General features: G+C 41.6%; 1 protein-coding gene across 1 annotated transcript in view; it reads right to left on the bottom strand.

Annotated features, from left to right (window-relative positions):
• The window catches only part of COL21A1 (collagen type XXI alpha 1 chain), a 1,372,657-nt gene that overhangs the window by 955,304 nt on the left and 398,283 nt on the right, over window positions 1-19,070 (bottom strand). The window contains exons 4-6 of the mRNA XM_069606149.1: window positions 18,292-18,460; window positions 17,157-17,379; window positions 7,899-8,072 (exon numbers count right to left, since the gene is read on the bottom strand). Of these exons, the coding sequence (XP_069462250.1) occupies window positions 7,899-8,072; window positions 17,157-17,379; window positions 18,292-18,460 (566 nt within the window). The remainder of the gene's footprint in view (window positions 1-7,898; window positions 8,073-17,156; window positions 17,380-18,291; window positions 18,461-19,070) is intronic.

The following is a 19,070-nucleotide window of genomic DNA, read 5'->3' on the forward strand; positions in this document are numbered from 1 at the left end:
ATTAGTAATGTCGTAGCTAAGTATGACTAGGAGCAAGGCAATATTGGGTGAGTACAACACTGGCAACATGTATACCAAGTTAGGTTACGCCACGCAAGAGTAGGTGCAGGTTAGATCAACAATAAACAGTAATAGATCAATAATAACATCACATGCTGCTTACTGATATAGTGGCAAGAGCAGACATAGGTTCAGTGTAGAATGCTCTGGTGGGTCGTGGATGGTAGTCAGGATACGTGATGTAAAAGCATATCAGCAAGTCATTAGTGTTCATTGGATCCTGCTTCCGGGGGAGTAGGTTTAAAAGAGGTTTTGATGAACTGGAGTGCGCAACCAGTGCGCAAGCAGGTGCAGAACAGAGCGTTTTCGTTCGGGCCTTCATGTTAGAGGGCCCCCTGCTGGCGGTGTGTTATGGGTAAAGAAGGGGTGATGTTGCCTAGCAACATTTACATGGCCTCGTTTTCATGCCACACTGTCACCTTTCCCGAAATGTTGCTTTGCCAGGAAAATCACTTCATCTTTCTGTGGCCATCCATGAACTGAGTGAACCAGAAGAATCTAAAGGACAGGGTGAAGAACATGTGGCATGTTCGTTTTGAGAATATGTTTGTGCATTTCCTGCACAAACATCAACTGTCAGTAATTTCCACAGAGTGTCTTCCTGGCGAAACCAAATGCAAATCCATCCTTGCTAAGTTCCGTCTCAGCCCTTCAGCCACACATAGCTTGCTTCTCCTACATAGGCCACCCAGCAATGACAAACACATTGCCGATTCTCTCTGTGACTCGCTCTCAACCACGCTGATCCAGCACCCTGCATTCCCTATGTTAGGAGATTTCAACATATGGTTTGATCTCTCCGCTAACACCATAACCCGCTCCCTCAGCGACAATCTAGAAGCTATCAGCCCGTCACAATTGATCCTACACCCTACCCACATCGCAGGACACCTATATGGAGTTAGCAGACTATCAATAACTCAGGCCTCACATGTTTTAAGTGCTCAGATGCAAAATCCACTACAAGTTTAAAAACAACCCTGTATCAATTCTACCAGATCTAAGCAAGCGCAAAAATGATCTCATGCGTTTTGACACTATTCTATCATGCCCCCCACCAGTCCCCTTGTCTGACGAAATGGAAACCTATCCCTGGCTAAGAAAACAGTCAAAGACCTTGGGCTCTAGATGGACGGTGCTAACAAAGTCAAATAGCTGGTTAAAGCCCTCATAAACATCTACGTCTTTCAACTCTGAATGATCCTGCTCCTCATGGCCTATCTGACATTCATGCATAGACCATGGGAGTGAGAGCACTAGTACACTAGTTATTTTAAAATTAAACTAAGCCAACAGCCACACCCTGGGGTCCCGGATTACCTACTGAACAGGCTGCAGCTAGTGCAACACGTGGTAGCTAGACTCTTTTTGAAAACTCAAAGACACAAACATATCACCACAGCCCTCCAAATACTTAACTGACTTCCGACCAAATAGACCATTCGTTTAAAAATCCTATGCGTAGCACACCACACCTTTAATGGCAGGGGCACATAATCCTTCACAAGGAATTGAATCCAATACAAAAAGGTGAAGAAAAAACTCCTTGACTGGGATTGGATCTCGACCCAGGACAGGCTCAATTAATTTAAGTCCCTGTCCTTGGTCCGGGATGACTATTACTGTAGAGGCACAGTGCTTCCTTATTTAGACAGATTCCCTTCTCCCAAAGAAAGGCATCAATTCCTGAGATTTCGTCTGAACCTCTACCCCACAAGAGAAGTCATGGGAAGAAGGACCAAAAACAGGGAAGATCGTTTTTTGTTATGCCGTTGTTGTGGCCAGGAGACTGAAACACTTTACCATCTGACAATGAGCTGTACTTCATTAACATTTCTTAGAGACAAATGGTTTGCAAAATACTTTCAGAATTCTAAATTTAAACCACCTCTAGAGAGGTGGTCTATCTTAAGATGGGGAGGAAAAGTAGCTCTCACTTTGGCACTGTTGAACTTTGTGAGAGAAATCTTTTTAACTTTGGAAATTTAGCTCCTTTATGGCCTATGAACTCAATTCTGTACATTGAGGCGCAGAGCCTTTGTTTCTTTCACTGCTCTGCTGCACATTGGCGGTTTTTAATATTTTTTTTCCCTTTTATTTTTATTTTTTCTCCCCTCTAGAGTTGATTACTTTCCTGTTTCTTTTTCTTTTTCCTTTATTATCGATGTATTTTTTTCATATGTGTGCATTTAAAGTTTTTTTGGGAAACTAATTGATGCAATAAAAAAAAATCAAATGCTTTGATCTAGCATCACAGACGTATTAATGGTTCCAAGCTTCAGCCACAAAAGATCTTCCTTCTCCTTCCTCTCAACCAAACTCTGAAATCCTATGCCCAGACATCTGTGCACAGAGGAAAACCACCCAACGTTCAGAAAGTCCCTGAAAGCCTGTCTTTGAGAATGGCACCACGACAAGACCAGAGAAAAACCACAATCTCAATATTTTGAAATGTGATGCCTCCTCAGAGGTGTGCTTGACTATGGAAAGCACTGTCAGATAACCCTTAATTTTTCCAATCTGGAGCCCCAGATCAGCTAAATGCAGCAAAAAAGATAACAAGGCAGGTGTATTGCATTGAAAAGGGTCCCCATCTTTGTCCCTACAACAGCTTGCAGAACCTGTTCCAATGGCAGCGGTATAAGGATTTTGTTGATGGCCTTCTGGCCGAAAGCAAAATCTCTATTAGCTCATCCGGAAGGTCCCAATCATTGTATCTCAATCTCTCAGAAACCATGCGATCAGAACCTGGGTGAACGTGGCCTGATCAACTAATCGTCCAGGTAGGGGTATAGGTGAATCCCCCTCTCCTGAGACTCGCTGCCACCACCGCCATCAACTTGGTGAAAACCCTTGGGGCGGAGGTCAACCCGAATAGCAGAACTCAAAACTGATCATGTAAACCGCCAAAGGCGAACCTCAGGTACTTTCTATGCTTGTGATGGATTGGCACATGGAAGTAAGCATCCTGAAGGTCCAAGATCCAATCCTGGAGCTGGAGGGCCTCAAGGATCTGCGAAAGTGTGACCATCTTGAACTTGTCATTCCTGAGGAACTTGTTCAAGTATCTCAAGTCCAGTATGGGTCTCAATCCTCTGTCCTTTTTGGGGATTAGGAAATATTGACAGTACCATCCTCTGTTCCTCTCCATTACAGGTACTGGTTCTATACCAATATACCACCTTTCTCTAGCAGGCTCAAAATGTCCTGCAACAGGAATGGATCTGGAACATTTAGTGACTGGCTTCCCGGTGGATAATCCTGAGGTCTCTGTATAAAGTGGAGGCAGTAACCTTGGGCTACTGTTTTGAGTACCCATGCATCCGAAGAAATACCTTGACATTCTTTCAGATGCTGTGACAGTCTGCCTCCCATCGGGCTGTCATGAGTCAAGACCTCAGAGAGGTTTTGAGGTGGCTGAAGCAATGGCTGATGGTAAAGATGCCGCTACTTCGGCGGGCTTTGCATCTGTGCCTCGTCCACCACGTGAGAATCTTTTGTTCTCTTTGACTAGCCTGTCCTCTCACTCGTCCAACTAAGGAATAGAATTGAACGGACTTACCCCTCCAAGATGACCCACTGGAATGAAGAGGCTGCTGCTGTCTGATGGAGGCACTTAGGGACATGGCAGCCACTTTTGAGGTCTGCAGCTTTTCAAGGCATTCGTTAGCCTTACTACCAAATAAATGAGAGCCGTCAAAGGGCATGTTGAGGAGACTAGATTGTACATCAAGTGCAAATTCTGACTTCTTCAACTACGCAAATTTGCCTATAACAGTGCTTGCCACCATGGCTCTGCTGATACTGTCAGCGGAGTCCAGACCTGATTGAAGAGACTCACACATGGCCTCTTTTCCATCTCTTATCAGGTTAATGAAGCTGTCTTTTCTCCCCTTCTGAGATGTGATCAGCCGCCCTAGCTATACAATCCGACAGGGGGAATGTGAATTTTGCTAGGTCACATGTGGAGTTGGCAGACATTAATGACATGCCTCCAGCTGAAAAGACTTTCTTTGCCCATGAATCAAAATGTTTATCTTATCCCCCTCCCCTGCATTTGTGCGATCTCAATGTCACCTGGCCTGGTAGGATTGTTGTCTCTGTCTTCCCTCTATTTTCCCCTCCCTTGCCTCGTCGCGCCTGAAACACTTGTGTATAGGCACGTTATAAATTCCACATCATATCATCTCTATCTGGAGGGATAGTTGGGTACGCAGCTTGCTTAGAGGTGGATATAGCTGCTTGGACCACTAAACTTTCCGGTGTCTGATGTTTTGACAGGTAGCATGGGTTGCTACTAGATGACCTGTATTGTTTGGTGAGGTTTCTATTAATTGCAGGGCTAGATGCCGGAACCTCCCTGTTTGACTTCACTCTTTTTTGGAGTGCTACATGAAAGGGTAGTGTAGGGTCATTTTGGTCATTTTGTGGACCTTTGTCCAATATGTCCGTAACATCGTCCTGCTCAAAAGGAGAAGCAGGTCTATTCCATCCTAGGAAATCTATAACCCTATTCATCAAACTTATATATGATGCATGTGCATGATCAGCTGGGTCTGGCTTCCCACAATCTAATTCTGGAGAAGTGTCAACCCCACTAGCTGTTTGTAGGGTATCATGCAGCACCTGACTCTGGTATCCTCTGAGATTAATATTTCTGGGACATTAGGAGTATCCTTATGTATATTAGGAGTATCCAATTGATGGCCAAGTGGTGGGGTGCCATCTGTCGTCTTGTAACCCTCATATATTGAGGTTAAAAACCTGAAAAAGTCCTTTGTTTGCAAAGGTTCAAAAACTTTTTTCTTTTCCTGAGGTTTTTGTGGCAATGGTGTAGATGACTCCACTGCAGGCGTCGATGTCTTGCTTTTAGACTGAATCGGCGTTGATGCTGTTGTCAGTGTTGATGTCAGTGGCGTCGATGGAATCAATGACTTATTCTGGGATTTGTGCTTTGAAGGACTCAACCCTCGACCCAACGTTGTCTTCAGTGATTTATCATCAGGTCGAATACTCAAAGAATTTTGAAGTTGTATGAGCCAGGATCGAGAGCGTAGGCTTTTGCCTTGGCCTTATGCTTGGCCTTATGCTTGTTATCGACTGGAGCATGGCCCCTTTTTGTGTTTTGTAGAGGAGGAGGGCCTCTTTCTCAAAGATTTTAACCATTAGTTTCCTGAAAAGATCCCACTCATCCTTAGTGGAAGGATGTATTGGGGCAGACTATGCTCCGTTCCTGATAAGTATCTGAGGAATAAGGAGAGGAAGAAGAGGGTGATCTATGCCTTCTCTTTGACTTTTTTGATGATTAAGAGGAGTGTCTGCTTCTGGAGTGAGATCAGTTTTTGGATCTTTTTTTAATGAGGAGATGAATCTCTCGACTCATGGGATGACCCAAACTTTGATGGAGTGGAAGGGCATTTTGGGGCAGTCCTACCCACTGACAGTTTCGCTTTATGCTCTTTTAAGGCCTTAACTGTCATCGACTGACAGGATGGAAAGTCGGAGGTATCATGCTTGACTTTTAAAACCGGTCTTTTGTCGAAAGTTTTCGGACAAAAACTGAAGCGCGCCATAATTCTCGAAGCTATCGCATTTGCGGAAAAACGGAACTGAAGCTAATGGGCGCTGCACGTGGTATATATAATCGACAATGTGAACCGAGATGGAAGCCCCCGAGGGACATCGGGTTACCATGTTGACGCACAGGGCACTGAGAATAAACATTTTTCCGAAGCAGCTGAAGATAGAAGATATCGTAAGATGAGGAATACGTGGGAGGAAACAATCCATTTGAAGATCAATTCTTTTGAGCCGGTCTCCCCATGATCTTCAAATGGATTCAAACTGATACACATGTGAACATGTAATGGGTCATTACCCAATGCATCAGCGAAAGAATTTGGGAGATCAAACTCATTCAGGCTGGTCTCCCCACACCAACTGAACTAAACCACAACAAAAAGACCCTTTTTTCGACAGAGATAACAACCAAATACTCCAAAAACAACAGACAAACATGAATCTTAGAAACAAATAAAAAGGATTCACAGAAAAATGCAGCATTAAACAACCAGTTTGATTCTTCTTTTTTCGCATTGCTATCAATACGTTATTAAATCCATGCTTGCTTTTCAGTTGTGGTGACTCATGCAATAATATTTGAAGAGACTGACATATTTCTGGTACGACAGATCAGAGACCACATGTGAGAGGCATTGAGTACTTCATGGGCTGCTTAATAAATAACTTAATTCACAAGTAGTATCTGATTGGATACATGCCATTGTTCTCTACTGGCACCAGGGTTCCAATTATAACAAGACTTTCTTCCATTCTGGCACTCTGGAAGACAAAGTAGGAATTCTTCTGCATGTTCTGCCAACCAGTAACAAAATCGTTCCTGTATTTTTCCTCACACATTATTTTGTCTTATTTGATATTTTTTTCCACTCACACAATACGTTTTAAACGTGTGTTATTATTACTATCCCATTTAGTACAATGTGGTTATTTTTCAGATGAAAAGATGAATTAAGGTAGTGAAAGTTCAAACCTATAAGCAAGCACATTGGAAAAGCACGTTTCAGGGATGACGTTATAGAAAGTTGGCGAGCGGCAGCGTTTCTGTCGAGCTCTGAATATAATGCTGTTCAGTCGAGGTGCTCTGCCGGCACGCTGCGTGATTGCGTAACACAGGGAGGCGCGTTGGCAAGGAGGAATCAGCACAGACCGCATCAGACGGTAGTGAGAAATGTCAGATGCATCCGCCATGACAGTTCCATCCATAAGTATGGAACTCAAGACAGCACCCCATTGACTCTGCTCCAGGAAGGAAGATGGCACCCTGCAATAGCCTCGGGCAGAACCAGAGCCATTGTAAAATGACAGCACGCTTTAAGATGGTGATATAACCATCTCAGAATACACTGTCATTTGATCAAGAGTACTTAAAAAAACGCGCACACAGTAAATTACATTTAACTCATTTTCAAGTTGGTTTTTGCACGATGTAAGACACTGAATATTTATTCGTGTGCAAAGGCTGGCAGGTTGTGGGGAAGCAATTGCAGGTGTGTCCTTGCAGGGGCAAACTCTGACTTGTTGTGGCAAAGCCATCCAAAGAGTGTACTTGAAGGGTTAAATGTTGGCCTTTTGTGGCAAAACTTCAGTGGTGTGTTTTTTTTAAGTGGGAAATGCTAGCATTTAGTGGCACAGTCATCAGAGGTGTGTCCTTACAAAGGCAAATGCTGGCATTTTTGGGACAAAGCCATCGCAGTTGGATCCTTCCTGGGATAAATCGTGGTAATGTTTGGGCAAAATCATCAAAGGTTTGTCCTCGGCAAATGCTGGCAATAGTTGGGCAAATCCATCACAAAGGGTTTCCTTACAGAGTCAAATGCTGGTAAGATTTGGGCAAAGCCATCACAGGTGTATCCGTGCAGGGGAAAATACTGTCTGTATTTAGGCAAAACCATCACCACTGTGTACTTACGTTGGCAGTACAGTCATTATTGTGTATGCTTATACTGCATATGTACAAAACATTCCAACTAACAGCTGGGCAACAATCGGTTTTTCTGCACACGTACTGCGTGCTTATTTCTGTACAGAGTTACCCGTTCATATTTGCCAGTTTGTTTTTATGCTAACGTACCTTCCAATAGAACACATTGCACCCTTTCAATGACCATTAACAATAAACAGCTAGCAAACAAATACTAAATATTTATGAATGACATTATCTGTCGCCTACTAGTGTCATTGCCGCTTTGATTCATTCACATGTTTCCATTGTTACCCAGATTGATCATAGACATATCAAAGAGAAACATGCTTACCTGCACAGTTTCTTCTCTCCCAGAGTACTTCCCTACTTGGGTGTGACCATTGATGAATAGTCCCAAAACTGGCGATAAAGGCTTCTTTTCAATGTGCACATTGTCCAGGAACAATGTTGCATCTTCTTCTGTAACCAGTATACGAATCTGATGCCAAGCTTCATCAAACAGCATCTAAGGGCATAGTGACAGATGTGAACCAGCATTGAGATAATTGTGTCGCCATTGACATTTCGGATACTCAGTGATTTAAAATACAAGTTCTCTGCTGTTCTCTTGCAAAGCTCACTCGCCAGAGGGCACACTATTAAAATCAATTGAACCATTTCATCGTTTTGAGCCATATTACCTTTTTGGAAAACCCTTCATGTAAACAACATTTTCTAGTGACATTGTACAGGTGCTGTATTATCACATCAAAGACATTGTAGCTCCTCAGTCAAGGTGTGCCCTCCTTCAAAAACAAGGGTTTGGAAGAATACATTCTTAATTGCCAATATTCGTTATTAAACAAATGGGCGTTGGGTAAACATTATGCAGTTTTATGCCATTCACATTCCGCACGGAGCTCATCAACATATAGAACTACTTCAAACGATGTTCCTCCAACCCCTGGAAGAAGTGCACAGGTTTAGGAGGTTGCTGTGAAATGGAGGGTTTGTTTTCTTTAAAGGAAATAAAAAACAGAATAACATTATGGATCTAACATCCAACCAGGAATGGGAAGCAGGACCTGAGACATAAAGAAAAGTGTGCTGCATAGAGCAACATCTTCCAGCATACCCAAGAAGCCACTGGTACCTGGAAGCAGAAAGCCGCACCAAAAAAATACACCAAACACTTGCAGTACAACTCCAGTGTCCCCCTTGCGATTGCCCAATTGCTTACTCCTACTAACTTCTGTCACTCAATCCCTATCCTTTTCACCTCTCTTAAAAAACTTTCTGCAGCACAGGGGTGGCATTTAGATTAAACCCCCTTGGTCAGCTGGGTGTAGATTTCCAGATGGCAGGACTATAACCTTGAGGACCAGGCCACCTCTTTGATCTCTTTATGAGGGCAGGTAACAGCCTCCACCTGAGACAGCTGAGCAGGTCCAGCCAACAAAGGAGCACATCCACTGAAAAGGAGTAGCCTCACACCAGGGTGCTGCATCTCTAAAGGCCTTTGTTCTTATTGAGAATGGAAAGGGGTGGCATCATGATAAGCATATGAATGCTTTGGTCAATGGAATGAGACATTTTTGTTTCTTTCTGTCTCTCTCCTTCCTGTCCCTCCCACTTCCTCTGGAGCAAAGCACTTTGGGTGTGACATCAGAAGCGTAAAGTCCACTCCACTCAAGAGCAGGCATTGGACCACTAAGGCCGGCTAGCTTAAGTCCAATCTGTCGACATTTGCCTTTAAAAGAAGGGGTCTGCCCCCCCTTCAGTAGATCCTCTCAAGACAACCTAAAGACTGCTCTGAAGCACTTGAGACAAACTCACTGGACTTCCTTTGGGAAAGTTGCACTTTCCAAAACCCTCAGCCTGAACTGAAGAAGGAGTCGTCCAAGGCAGAAGAAAGATCTGCTCCCTATCCACTCCCAAGGCACATTGGAGGTGAACCTTAGCTGTGGACCAGGGCCTGCCACTCTGCACTGGAATCTCCTAGTGCTCATCCTGTCCTCGAGTCACAGCAGCCAGAGGACTAGGCCAACTGAAGCTCCTTGTTGCACAACACCAAACTGGTCGCTCTGTGTTCAACACACCTTGAACAAGAGGGAAGACACCAGCACTGACTCCCAATCTGCACTCTTGATTGCACTTCACCCAGCTCGACGTTGCACTGTCCCTAGCTGCACCCGTCACCTGCTAGGCCCAAAGCTATTGCTCGACACCGTGACCTGACCCGAATCACTGGCAAGTCATACGACAACTCTGGCCAGGAGATACAACCATGGCTCGGCCCAGCTAGCCCTCAGATGGCTGCCTCACTGACCTGCATATCGATGCACCCAAGATCACCACCTTTCACGACCATCGCACACTGACTCTAACTGCTGGAGTGTCATGCATTGAACCCCCTCAGCAGCTAGAAGCTGGACATGGCTTGGCACAACTGAAAAGAGATCCAGGGCCCACCCCCACTTGCATCACTGATAACCCGCCTTTGACCACATTCACCGCTGATTGATGCCCACTTGCTGCGTTGGCCCATATCATCCAACTTGTCCTGAACTGATTTGTATTTTTATTTTATTTATTTATATAGCGCAGCCAGGCCACGGGCAACCGGGCGCATATCTTGACAATGTAAGTACAATACAGTAATGGTTACAGGTTGGGAAAGAGGAAGTATCAAAGTATATACATACAGTAGAGTTTCAGAGAGTATGCAGGATTTCGTGCGAGAATATTTACAGCTGCAGTATAGTTATACATAAAGTGCAGTGTTCAATATCTACAATATCTACAGTTTACCAAAAAGTAAAAACAGATAACGGCAGTTGAGGAACCGAAGGCCGTCCAAGTTGAGTATGCAGCATGGTCTGCTTCAGCTAAGTTATCAATAATGAGCCTAGCGCCCATGGCACCAGGACTGACTTTATCTTTATGAGCCTGGCGCCATAGGCGCCAGGGCTGTACCCAAACAGCCCCTAACTGGGGCTTTTGGGCATGCTCCAAGTGGCATGATGCCTGCTTCCGGGGCTGCTGGGCCTGGTCTGGTCTTCCGGGGGCAGGCATCATGACAGTACCTGAGCAGTTTGGGTTTGGCTAGTGTTTGTGTGCAAGTAGGTTATGGGATGGAGTTTGGGTACATGGAGGAATCTAGTTCTTAATCTGTTGTTCCTCAGGTGTAGCGGGCAGGGTTGATTAGGTGTGGCTTTCGTGGCAAAGTGTTCGAGCCATAAGGCAGGTGAATTGAGGTAAGGGTTTTCTTTTCTCCTGATGAACCATTGTTACTAGCAATGGGGAAACACGTGTTGGGAAAATAAATGTGTTTATGGACAGAGAAAGTAAATTTGTTTATGGACAACTGGAAAGAAGTTGGTTAAGCAGATCAGTGTGAAATTAACACTATGAAAATGAAAATTTGTTTATGAAAAACTGGTTACAAGCAAATAAACTTGCATTATGAACATGAATTGAATGGTTCTTTTTTGACTCACCATTGAATACAATTTTCATGAAACTTTCAATAGGAGTTGTCGCATTGAGTGACATTTTCGCATATAGGACAATTTTTGGTATCGGTCAATATGGACTGTTTCTTTACATATCTAACACTTATGTGTTTCTTTGAATTATGAGTTTATATCAACAATGCACTGGATGTGTCAAATGTTGATAGTCATGTATATTACTCAATATGGACAGTTTTCCTAGGTAATGTATGTTCTATATATGAAGGATAATTTAGTTTTAATTGAAAATATGTAAACATTAATTATTTATCAAACTATGAGTTTGATAAATAGTTATCAAAGTTATCAAATAATAGTGTTCTACATTAAAAAATGTAGAACACTTCATAAAACAATCTCGTTTTGAGGATAACTAGTTTGAAATATATTTTTAGACATAACAATGGCATGACATTGTAAGAGATAATATGTCATCTTGACCCATGTTAGAACAGGAGATACAGTAAACATTATTTTTTCAGATACAGAAAAAATAAAGTTTTAATACAGGTAACAATGGTAGTAACCTGAATTAGAATACAAAGAAGATTTCCATTATGTCACCTAAGGGAACAAATGTTTTTCAATTAAAACAACCAAGCATCAGGTCTTCCAAGTGACGGTTGATCAGTCATGTTAACATGTGATGACATTATATGCTGGCAGCATGTTGTTTAATGAAAACATACAAGTATTATTACATATGAGAATTTTCTTATTGATATCTAAGATATTCGGTCCTCTAAAACTGGGTAAGACACTTCTTTTGTAGGAATTATACACACATATTTTAAAACTTTGTGGATCATTGAGAGATTGCTCACATTGATACATGATGATGCCATACATTAAGTAGAACAACACAATGGTTGATGGTCTATAATCCGTAGTGTAAGAATGAACACTGATTACATTTACTAACGCAATAGTAGTGCAACATAGTAATTATATTGTACTATCTTTTGACAGCTTATTAAAATAAGACACTTAATAAATCATTCAGAGCACAGAAGATTCTAATTAGCATATTCTAAGATAATGACAACTGGTAAGCGCTTTTCTTTTCATAGCCTACAATAAATATTAACTCAAAAGTTAATGAATGAATCAGTATTACCAGGATATAACACAATTACTATATATATACTTATTCTAACAGAATATTTGAATATGACAAGTTAAAATAGATAGAATTAAGCATTCAAGAAGAAGGAATACATACAAATCCTAAAAGGAGTAGAAACCAATATAATTGACATAATTCTGTTTTTTTCTTTTTCTTTCTCCATCTTTTCTCCTATTTTACTGCTAAATTAAATCAACAGTTGTATGATATCTGCAATAGGACCAACTAATATAGCATTGATCAATAAAATCTTCCAATAGATTATATTTGTCTCGGTCACATATGACATGTTAAAGCCATAGTTGTCAAAACACATGCTGGCATCTCTAGTGATCAATGGGATCTATAACTTGGTATTGAATTCCCTGGATGTATTGTAATGCATCAGCAACCAATGCAATTGAATTGGTCTTGGGATTGTAGATTGACCTTAGATATGATCAAATAGGATCCATAGCGTTTGAAGACAAAACATGTTTTCATTATATTGAAATGCAGGCATTTGCATTGATCAATAGGATCTATAACATTTGGCTTTGGATTTCTACACAGTAGTGAAAGGTATCACTGTAAGCTTTGAATTTTCCTCATTGTATAGTAATGCTCCAGTAGCCAATGAGATTAAATTGGTTATGTGTTTGAAGAATATTGGTTTCATTTGTCAACCAATTAAATATGTGTTTCAGTTTCATTATGAATCCTAATATTGTTTGTAGAATTTAACATACAAGTGATGTCAATTATTAGGTTAACCATCACTATCCATGCACAACTTTATATTTGAATAAATATTATAATTTTAATATATATACAAAGAGCTGAGTGCATGATTATTGGTATTTTGTATGTTCCTATGAAACACGCACCTTCTACACTTGCGCCTACTGCACATAGCATGTGGACATATGCCACATGCTCTTCCATGCACTTACAACACACGCACCTGTGACACATACACCTCTGACGCACGCTCCTACCATACATGATCCTAACAAACATGCTCCTACCACACGCTCCTACCACACACACTCTTATGACGCACTATTATGACACACTCTTAGATCACACAATCTAATAACACAAACCTCTACGACGTTTGCTCTTATGACATGTGCTACTGTATCACGTACTCCTACAACACACACTCCTATAATACATGTTCCTATAAAATGCTAATACACATGTGTCTACTACAAATAAAATGTGAATGTACAACACATGCTCTTATGACACATGCTCCAACCAACCACATTTTTTATGACACAAACCCCTATGACACAAATTCTTAGGATGCACGCTTACCACACCCTGTTATGACATACACTCCTAAAAACATGTGTTCCTACAACATGTGCTCCTATAAGATGTGGAGCTACTACACATGCTCCTACTACACGCAATGCTCCTGCAACACGTGCTTCTATGACATGCACTCCTATGACATGCAATCCCACGACATGCAATCCTAGGACAAGCACTTCTATGACACAGGGTCCTATGACACACACTCTTACAACACAAACTCGTACCACAGTGGTACGTTACATTGGTACATTACAAAATTAACATCTTCTAAAAAATCACATGAAAGGCAAGTCACAGATGACATTGATATCAGTTTCAAGTTGATGCAATACATTTCCACTTATGTCCACATAGAGTATGAGTTTTACAATATGTACATCACACAAGTAACATCTCCTAAAAACTCACATTAAAGGCAAGTCGCAGCTGACTTTAAGTTGAGTTTTAAGGCAATGGAATAAATGTACACATTAAATTCGAACTGTCCACAGAGTGTATGAGTTTTATTATATGTACATTACACAATTAACATCTCTTAAAAACCCACATTAAAGGCAAGTCTGAGCTGACTTTATTGTGAGTTTTAAGGTGATGGAATAAATGTACACTTTTATTACAAACTGTCCACAGAGCGTATGAGCCTTACAATACGCTTATTACACAATTAACATCTCCTAAAAACTCACATTAAAGGTAAGGATCAGCTGGCTGACCTAAATGTGAGTTTTAAGGTAATGGCATAAATGTACACTTTTAAAGCAAACTGTCCATGAAGCATATGAATTTTACAGTTCTTAAATGACACAATTAACATATCCTAAAACTCACATTAAAGGCAAGTCACAGCTGACTTTTTTAAGGTGATGGAAAAATGGTACACGCTTCATATGAACTGGACACAGAGCATGCACCTCAGGTTCCTAGGAGACAATCTTTTAAGACACATACTTATATAAAACATGCTCCTACCACACACCCTTTAGACACACTCTTACAACACACAATCCTATGACATGTTCTGCTATAACAAGTGATCCTACAACCCACACTCCTATCACACATGCTCCTAGGACATGCTCACCTACTACATATGTGCCTACTCACATAAAATGTTGTTGTACAACACAGGGTCACACATGTGCATAAGACACATGCACCTATGATGCATGCACCTACCACACATACTCCTACCACACACTCTCTTACAACACACACTCTTATGACACACTCAAATGACACATACTTTTATGATGTGCTACCACAGAACATGCTGCTGTAACAAGTGCTTGTACAACACATACTCCCAAGATACATGTTCCTATAATACATTACTAGACATGCTCCTAACAAACATGCTCCAACCACATACACTTTTACAACACAAATTCTTATTACACACACTGTTATGATGAACACTTACCACACACACATTCTTATGTCACACACTCTTACAACACGCACTCCTAAAACATGTACTCCTATGACACATGCAGTTGCTACACATGTTCCACTACACACACGCTCCTAAAACACATGTTCCTATGACATGCGTTCTATGACATTCAAACCTACAATGCATGGTCCTACGACACACACTCTTACAACACATACTCTCACATGCACCTAGGGCACCTGCACATACAACACATTCTCCTATGACACAAGATCCTACGACACATGCTTCTATGACACATGCTCCTACCACACACACTCTTATGACACACACTGTAAGTACACACATTCCTATCAGACATGCTCCTAGGACACGTGTTCCTATGACATATGCTCCTATAAAAAGCGGTCCTACAACAAGCACTTCTATGATATTCCTATAACACATGCACCTACTGCTCATGCACCTTTTACACATAACATGGGGATGTATGACACATTTACTCACATGAATCTAGGACACATGCACCACGGCACATGCAAGTAGGACACATGCATCTATGAAACATGTACCTTTGGCACATACACCTATGACAATCCTTCCACACACACTCTTCTGGCACACACTTTAATGACACACTCTTCCTGTGACATGCGCTGCTGTGACACACAATGCTATAACATGCATTCCTACAACACACCCTCCTACAACACATGCTGCTACAACACATGCTCCAACAAGGCATGCTCCTACAACACATGGTGCTACAACACACACAATGCACAATCTCATGAAACATGGTCTTTCAACACAGAAACTTACAATAGATGCACTTACGACACATATACTTATGCCATACGCTGTTATGTTAGACAATGTGCTGCACTTCGATGGATTTTGGGGGTAGGCAAGGTGTTGCACTTAGATGGTTTTAGGGGAGGCTATGTGCTGCACTTAGATGGATTTTGGGGGTGGGCAATGTGCTGCACTTAGATGGATCTGGGGCGGGCTATGTGTTGCACTTAGATGGATCTTGGGGATGGGCAATGCGTTGAATTTAGATGGATTTTGGGGGTGGGCATTGTGTTGTACTTAGATGGATATTCAGAGCAGGCAATGTGTTGCACTTAGATGGATTTTCAGAGCAGGCAATGTGTTGCACTTAGATGGATTTTGGGGGCGGGCAATGAGTTGCACTTAGATGGATCTTGGGGTTGGCAATGTGTTGCAGTTAGATGTATTTTGGGGGCTGGCAATGAGTTGCACTTAGATGGATTTTGGGGTGGACTATGTGTTGCTTTTATACAGATCTGGAGGCAGATCATGCGTTGCATTTAGATGGATTTAGGGTTGGCAATGTGTTGCATTTAGATGGATTTTAGGGGTGTGCAATGTGCTGCACTTAGATGGATCTTGGGGAGGGCTATGTGTTGCACTTAGATGGATATTGGGGGCGGGCAATGTGTTGCACTTAGATGTATTTTGGGGGCTGGCAATAAGTTGCACTTAGATGGATCTTGGGGTGGGCTTTGTGTTGCACTTAGATTTTGGAGGCAGACAATGTGTTGCACGTAGATGGATTTTGGGAAAGTGCAATGTGTTGCATTTAGAGGGGTTTTGGGTGTGGACAATGTGTTGCATTTAGATGGATTTTGGGGCAGAACTGAGTCATTTGTTGAGTCTGAGTCATTCATTGTGTACAGTAATTATATTTCAATTTGTCGCACTCCATGCTTATGGAACTCTAGCCATATGCATGGCCGTACGCCCGCTTGCAACCACTCCCATACTAAAACATTAGGTACAACATTTCTGCCATAAGTATGCAGCTACCTTTCATGACGAAACATTCAAACTGTAGCGACACACATAATGACTATCCACTTGCATACCCCCTCCAGACTACTGCTGTAGTCTACCTCTCTCCACCCATCCACATGTCAAGCAGGCACCTGGCTAGCCCCTCTTATCCTTGCATTGACTATAATGCACAAACACATATTGGCACCTCCTCAAATTTCAAATACCTTGGACTTCGGTCCCTCTGAGGACGTTCAACCTACAGCGTGCTGTGACCATGCCTATGGTGAAAGGCACTATACAAAATATGAAATGAATGAATGAACATGCTCGTATGCCACACACACACACTTAAACTACATGCTCTTATAACACAGGCTAGTATTAGTGTCAAAACCATGCAGCTTGAGTAACGTTTGATATAAAGAAGCAGGTACATGATCTCAGAGCTTTTTTCTACAGACTCATTACCTTTACACCAGGTGCACTGAAAGTCACCACCTGGGTATCACTTGCTACATCGGTTGTTGTGGTCGTAAAGAGCAATGTTTTATCTTCTCCACTCAATGTAACAGCTATTTGGGGGGCCCCGTCAAGGGTAACAATTCTCCACAAGTCCCACTTTTTCTTGATCTTAAACCTTAGCGTAGAGACAAAAACATATGATGGAGGGAGACCTTCCGGAAATATGTCCCTGAAAAAGAACAAATAGACTGTTTAGCATTAGATTTGAAACATTTCACAGAGGCACATATGTATAATTAAGTACAGATTCGATTGTCAAATATAAGTCATTCAAACTGTCATGGGAATTGTTTGGTTTGTGGAATTTTCTAAGTGTCTATTGTGGATAGAACCCTCTCAAACAAAGTTACTCCTCACAGACAACAAAGTGACTTAAATCGTGTAGGAATAAACTCACAATGTAGCTCTCAAAATCCATCAAGCATTCCTTTCAAATATCTCTGCCCGCAATCACAGGTATAATTTGGGCTACGAAGCATACAGTAGTACTGTGGGATGCGCTAAGGCTAGTATGTGTAGTAAGACTGCCATGGGGACAAGACCCTATAACAGCAAAGTGGATGGACAGAGGAAAGAAAGACTTGTCGCACATGATAGTGCTACTAAATACATCATCTGGAATTTCACTTTTGCTGCCAGATCATTTATGGAACTATAAACATAGGCAGAAACATTGTGGTGCATTTCACAAAATAACAGAATGTCAACCATTGGTGGCATGCATGTGCATGCAATGAAGCAACAGCCACATTAGCATCACTTTCGTGTCAGATATATACATATCATATCACAACTTCTAGTGTGGTGATTGCTCTATTGTTGTTAGCTATGCCTACAGTAATTAACCTTACTTATATTCACTCGGAATACATCACGAATGCATATGCAGCATGCATTTTTTAAAATGCCCTTATTGTGCTTCTTATTGTTTCAGAAACTAGTATGGAGCAAAACAGGTGAGCCAACCATTCTGAACACAGAATTTAAACATGTTGAACCTACAGGCAATATATACCCAGCTACACTTTAGAGAAAAGCATGAGGGCATTTAATAAACGCTTACAAAATAAATCCCATTTACCTTGTAAGTTCAGTCAAGTCCACACGTGATGGTATTTCATACGCTTTTGTATTTGGAGATGGGCCTTCACTTTTACTTGCAATTTTCTTCTTTATGTCTAAACCCAAAAGAAGATCGAACCCTTTCTCATCCCGAGATGCAACTGGAATCTTGGTCGGGCAAACTGATTCTGCAAATACAAAATATATAAAAGTCAGAAACTGGATATAGAGCCTAGTAGCATTTAATCATGTACAGATTTATAAGCACACCATTTATTTTGGAAATCCTTTCGCACTGGCTGCTTGATCATATATATGTTTCCATGTGCTACCCCCGCACGTGGTGACCAATGAAAGTTTGCTTCCCAGGACATTAGCCAGAATTGAGTCTCGAAGGCCTATTTTGAGGAACTCCCTGTGGCGGTGGTAATATGACATCACGCATTTTTCATTTCGCCATATAATTTAGGAGGTTTAAAAAGGGCCATTGCAGGGCATCCTCTTGCCTTTTGTACTGTCAACTGATTTTTTACAGTGATACCAACTTGCATCCATAATTACTTATTCTGGAGAAAGCTGATAGGCATGCTCCTGGACACATTTATTTTGAAAGGTGTCCTTACTGATTCGGGGTGTTATCACCAGATAAACCACAGGGAAAAAAAAAACCACAACAACACAATTTTGCATACCACCTAAGTGTGTCTTACTGGCCAGTCGCAAGATGAATGCAAGGCATGCTCAGCAGAACAAAGAAACACCTGTAGCCTAACAACACAAAATGCAGCAGTGCCAGAA

This window comes from Ambystoma mexicanum, chromosome 4p, assembly GCF_040938575.1.
Source record: "Ambystoma mexicanum isolate Mex_15411 chromosome 4p, UKY_AmexF1_1, whole genome shotgun sequence".
In the NCBI taxonomy this organism is placed as follows: domain Eukaryota; kingdom Metazoa; phylum Chordata; class Amphibia; order Caudata; family Ambystomatidae; genus Ambystoma; species Ambystoma mexicanum.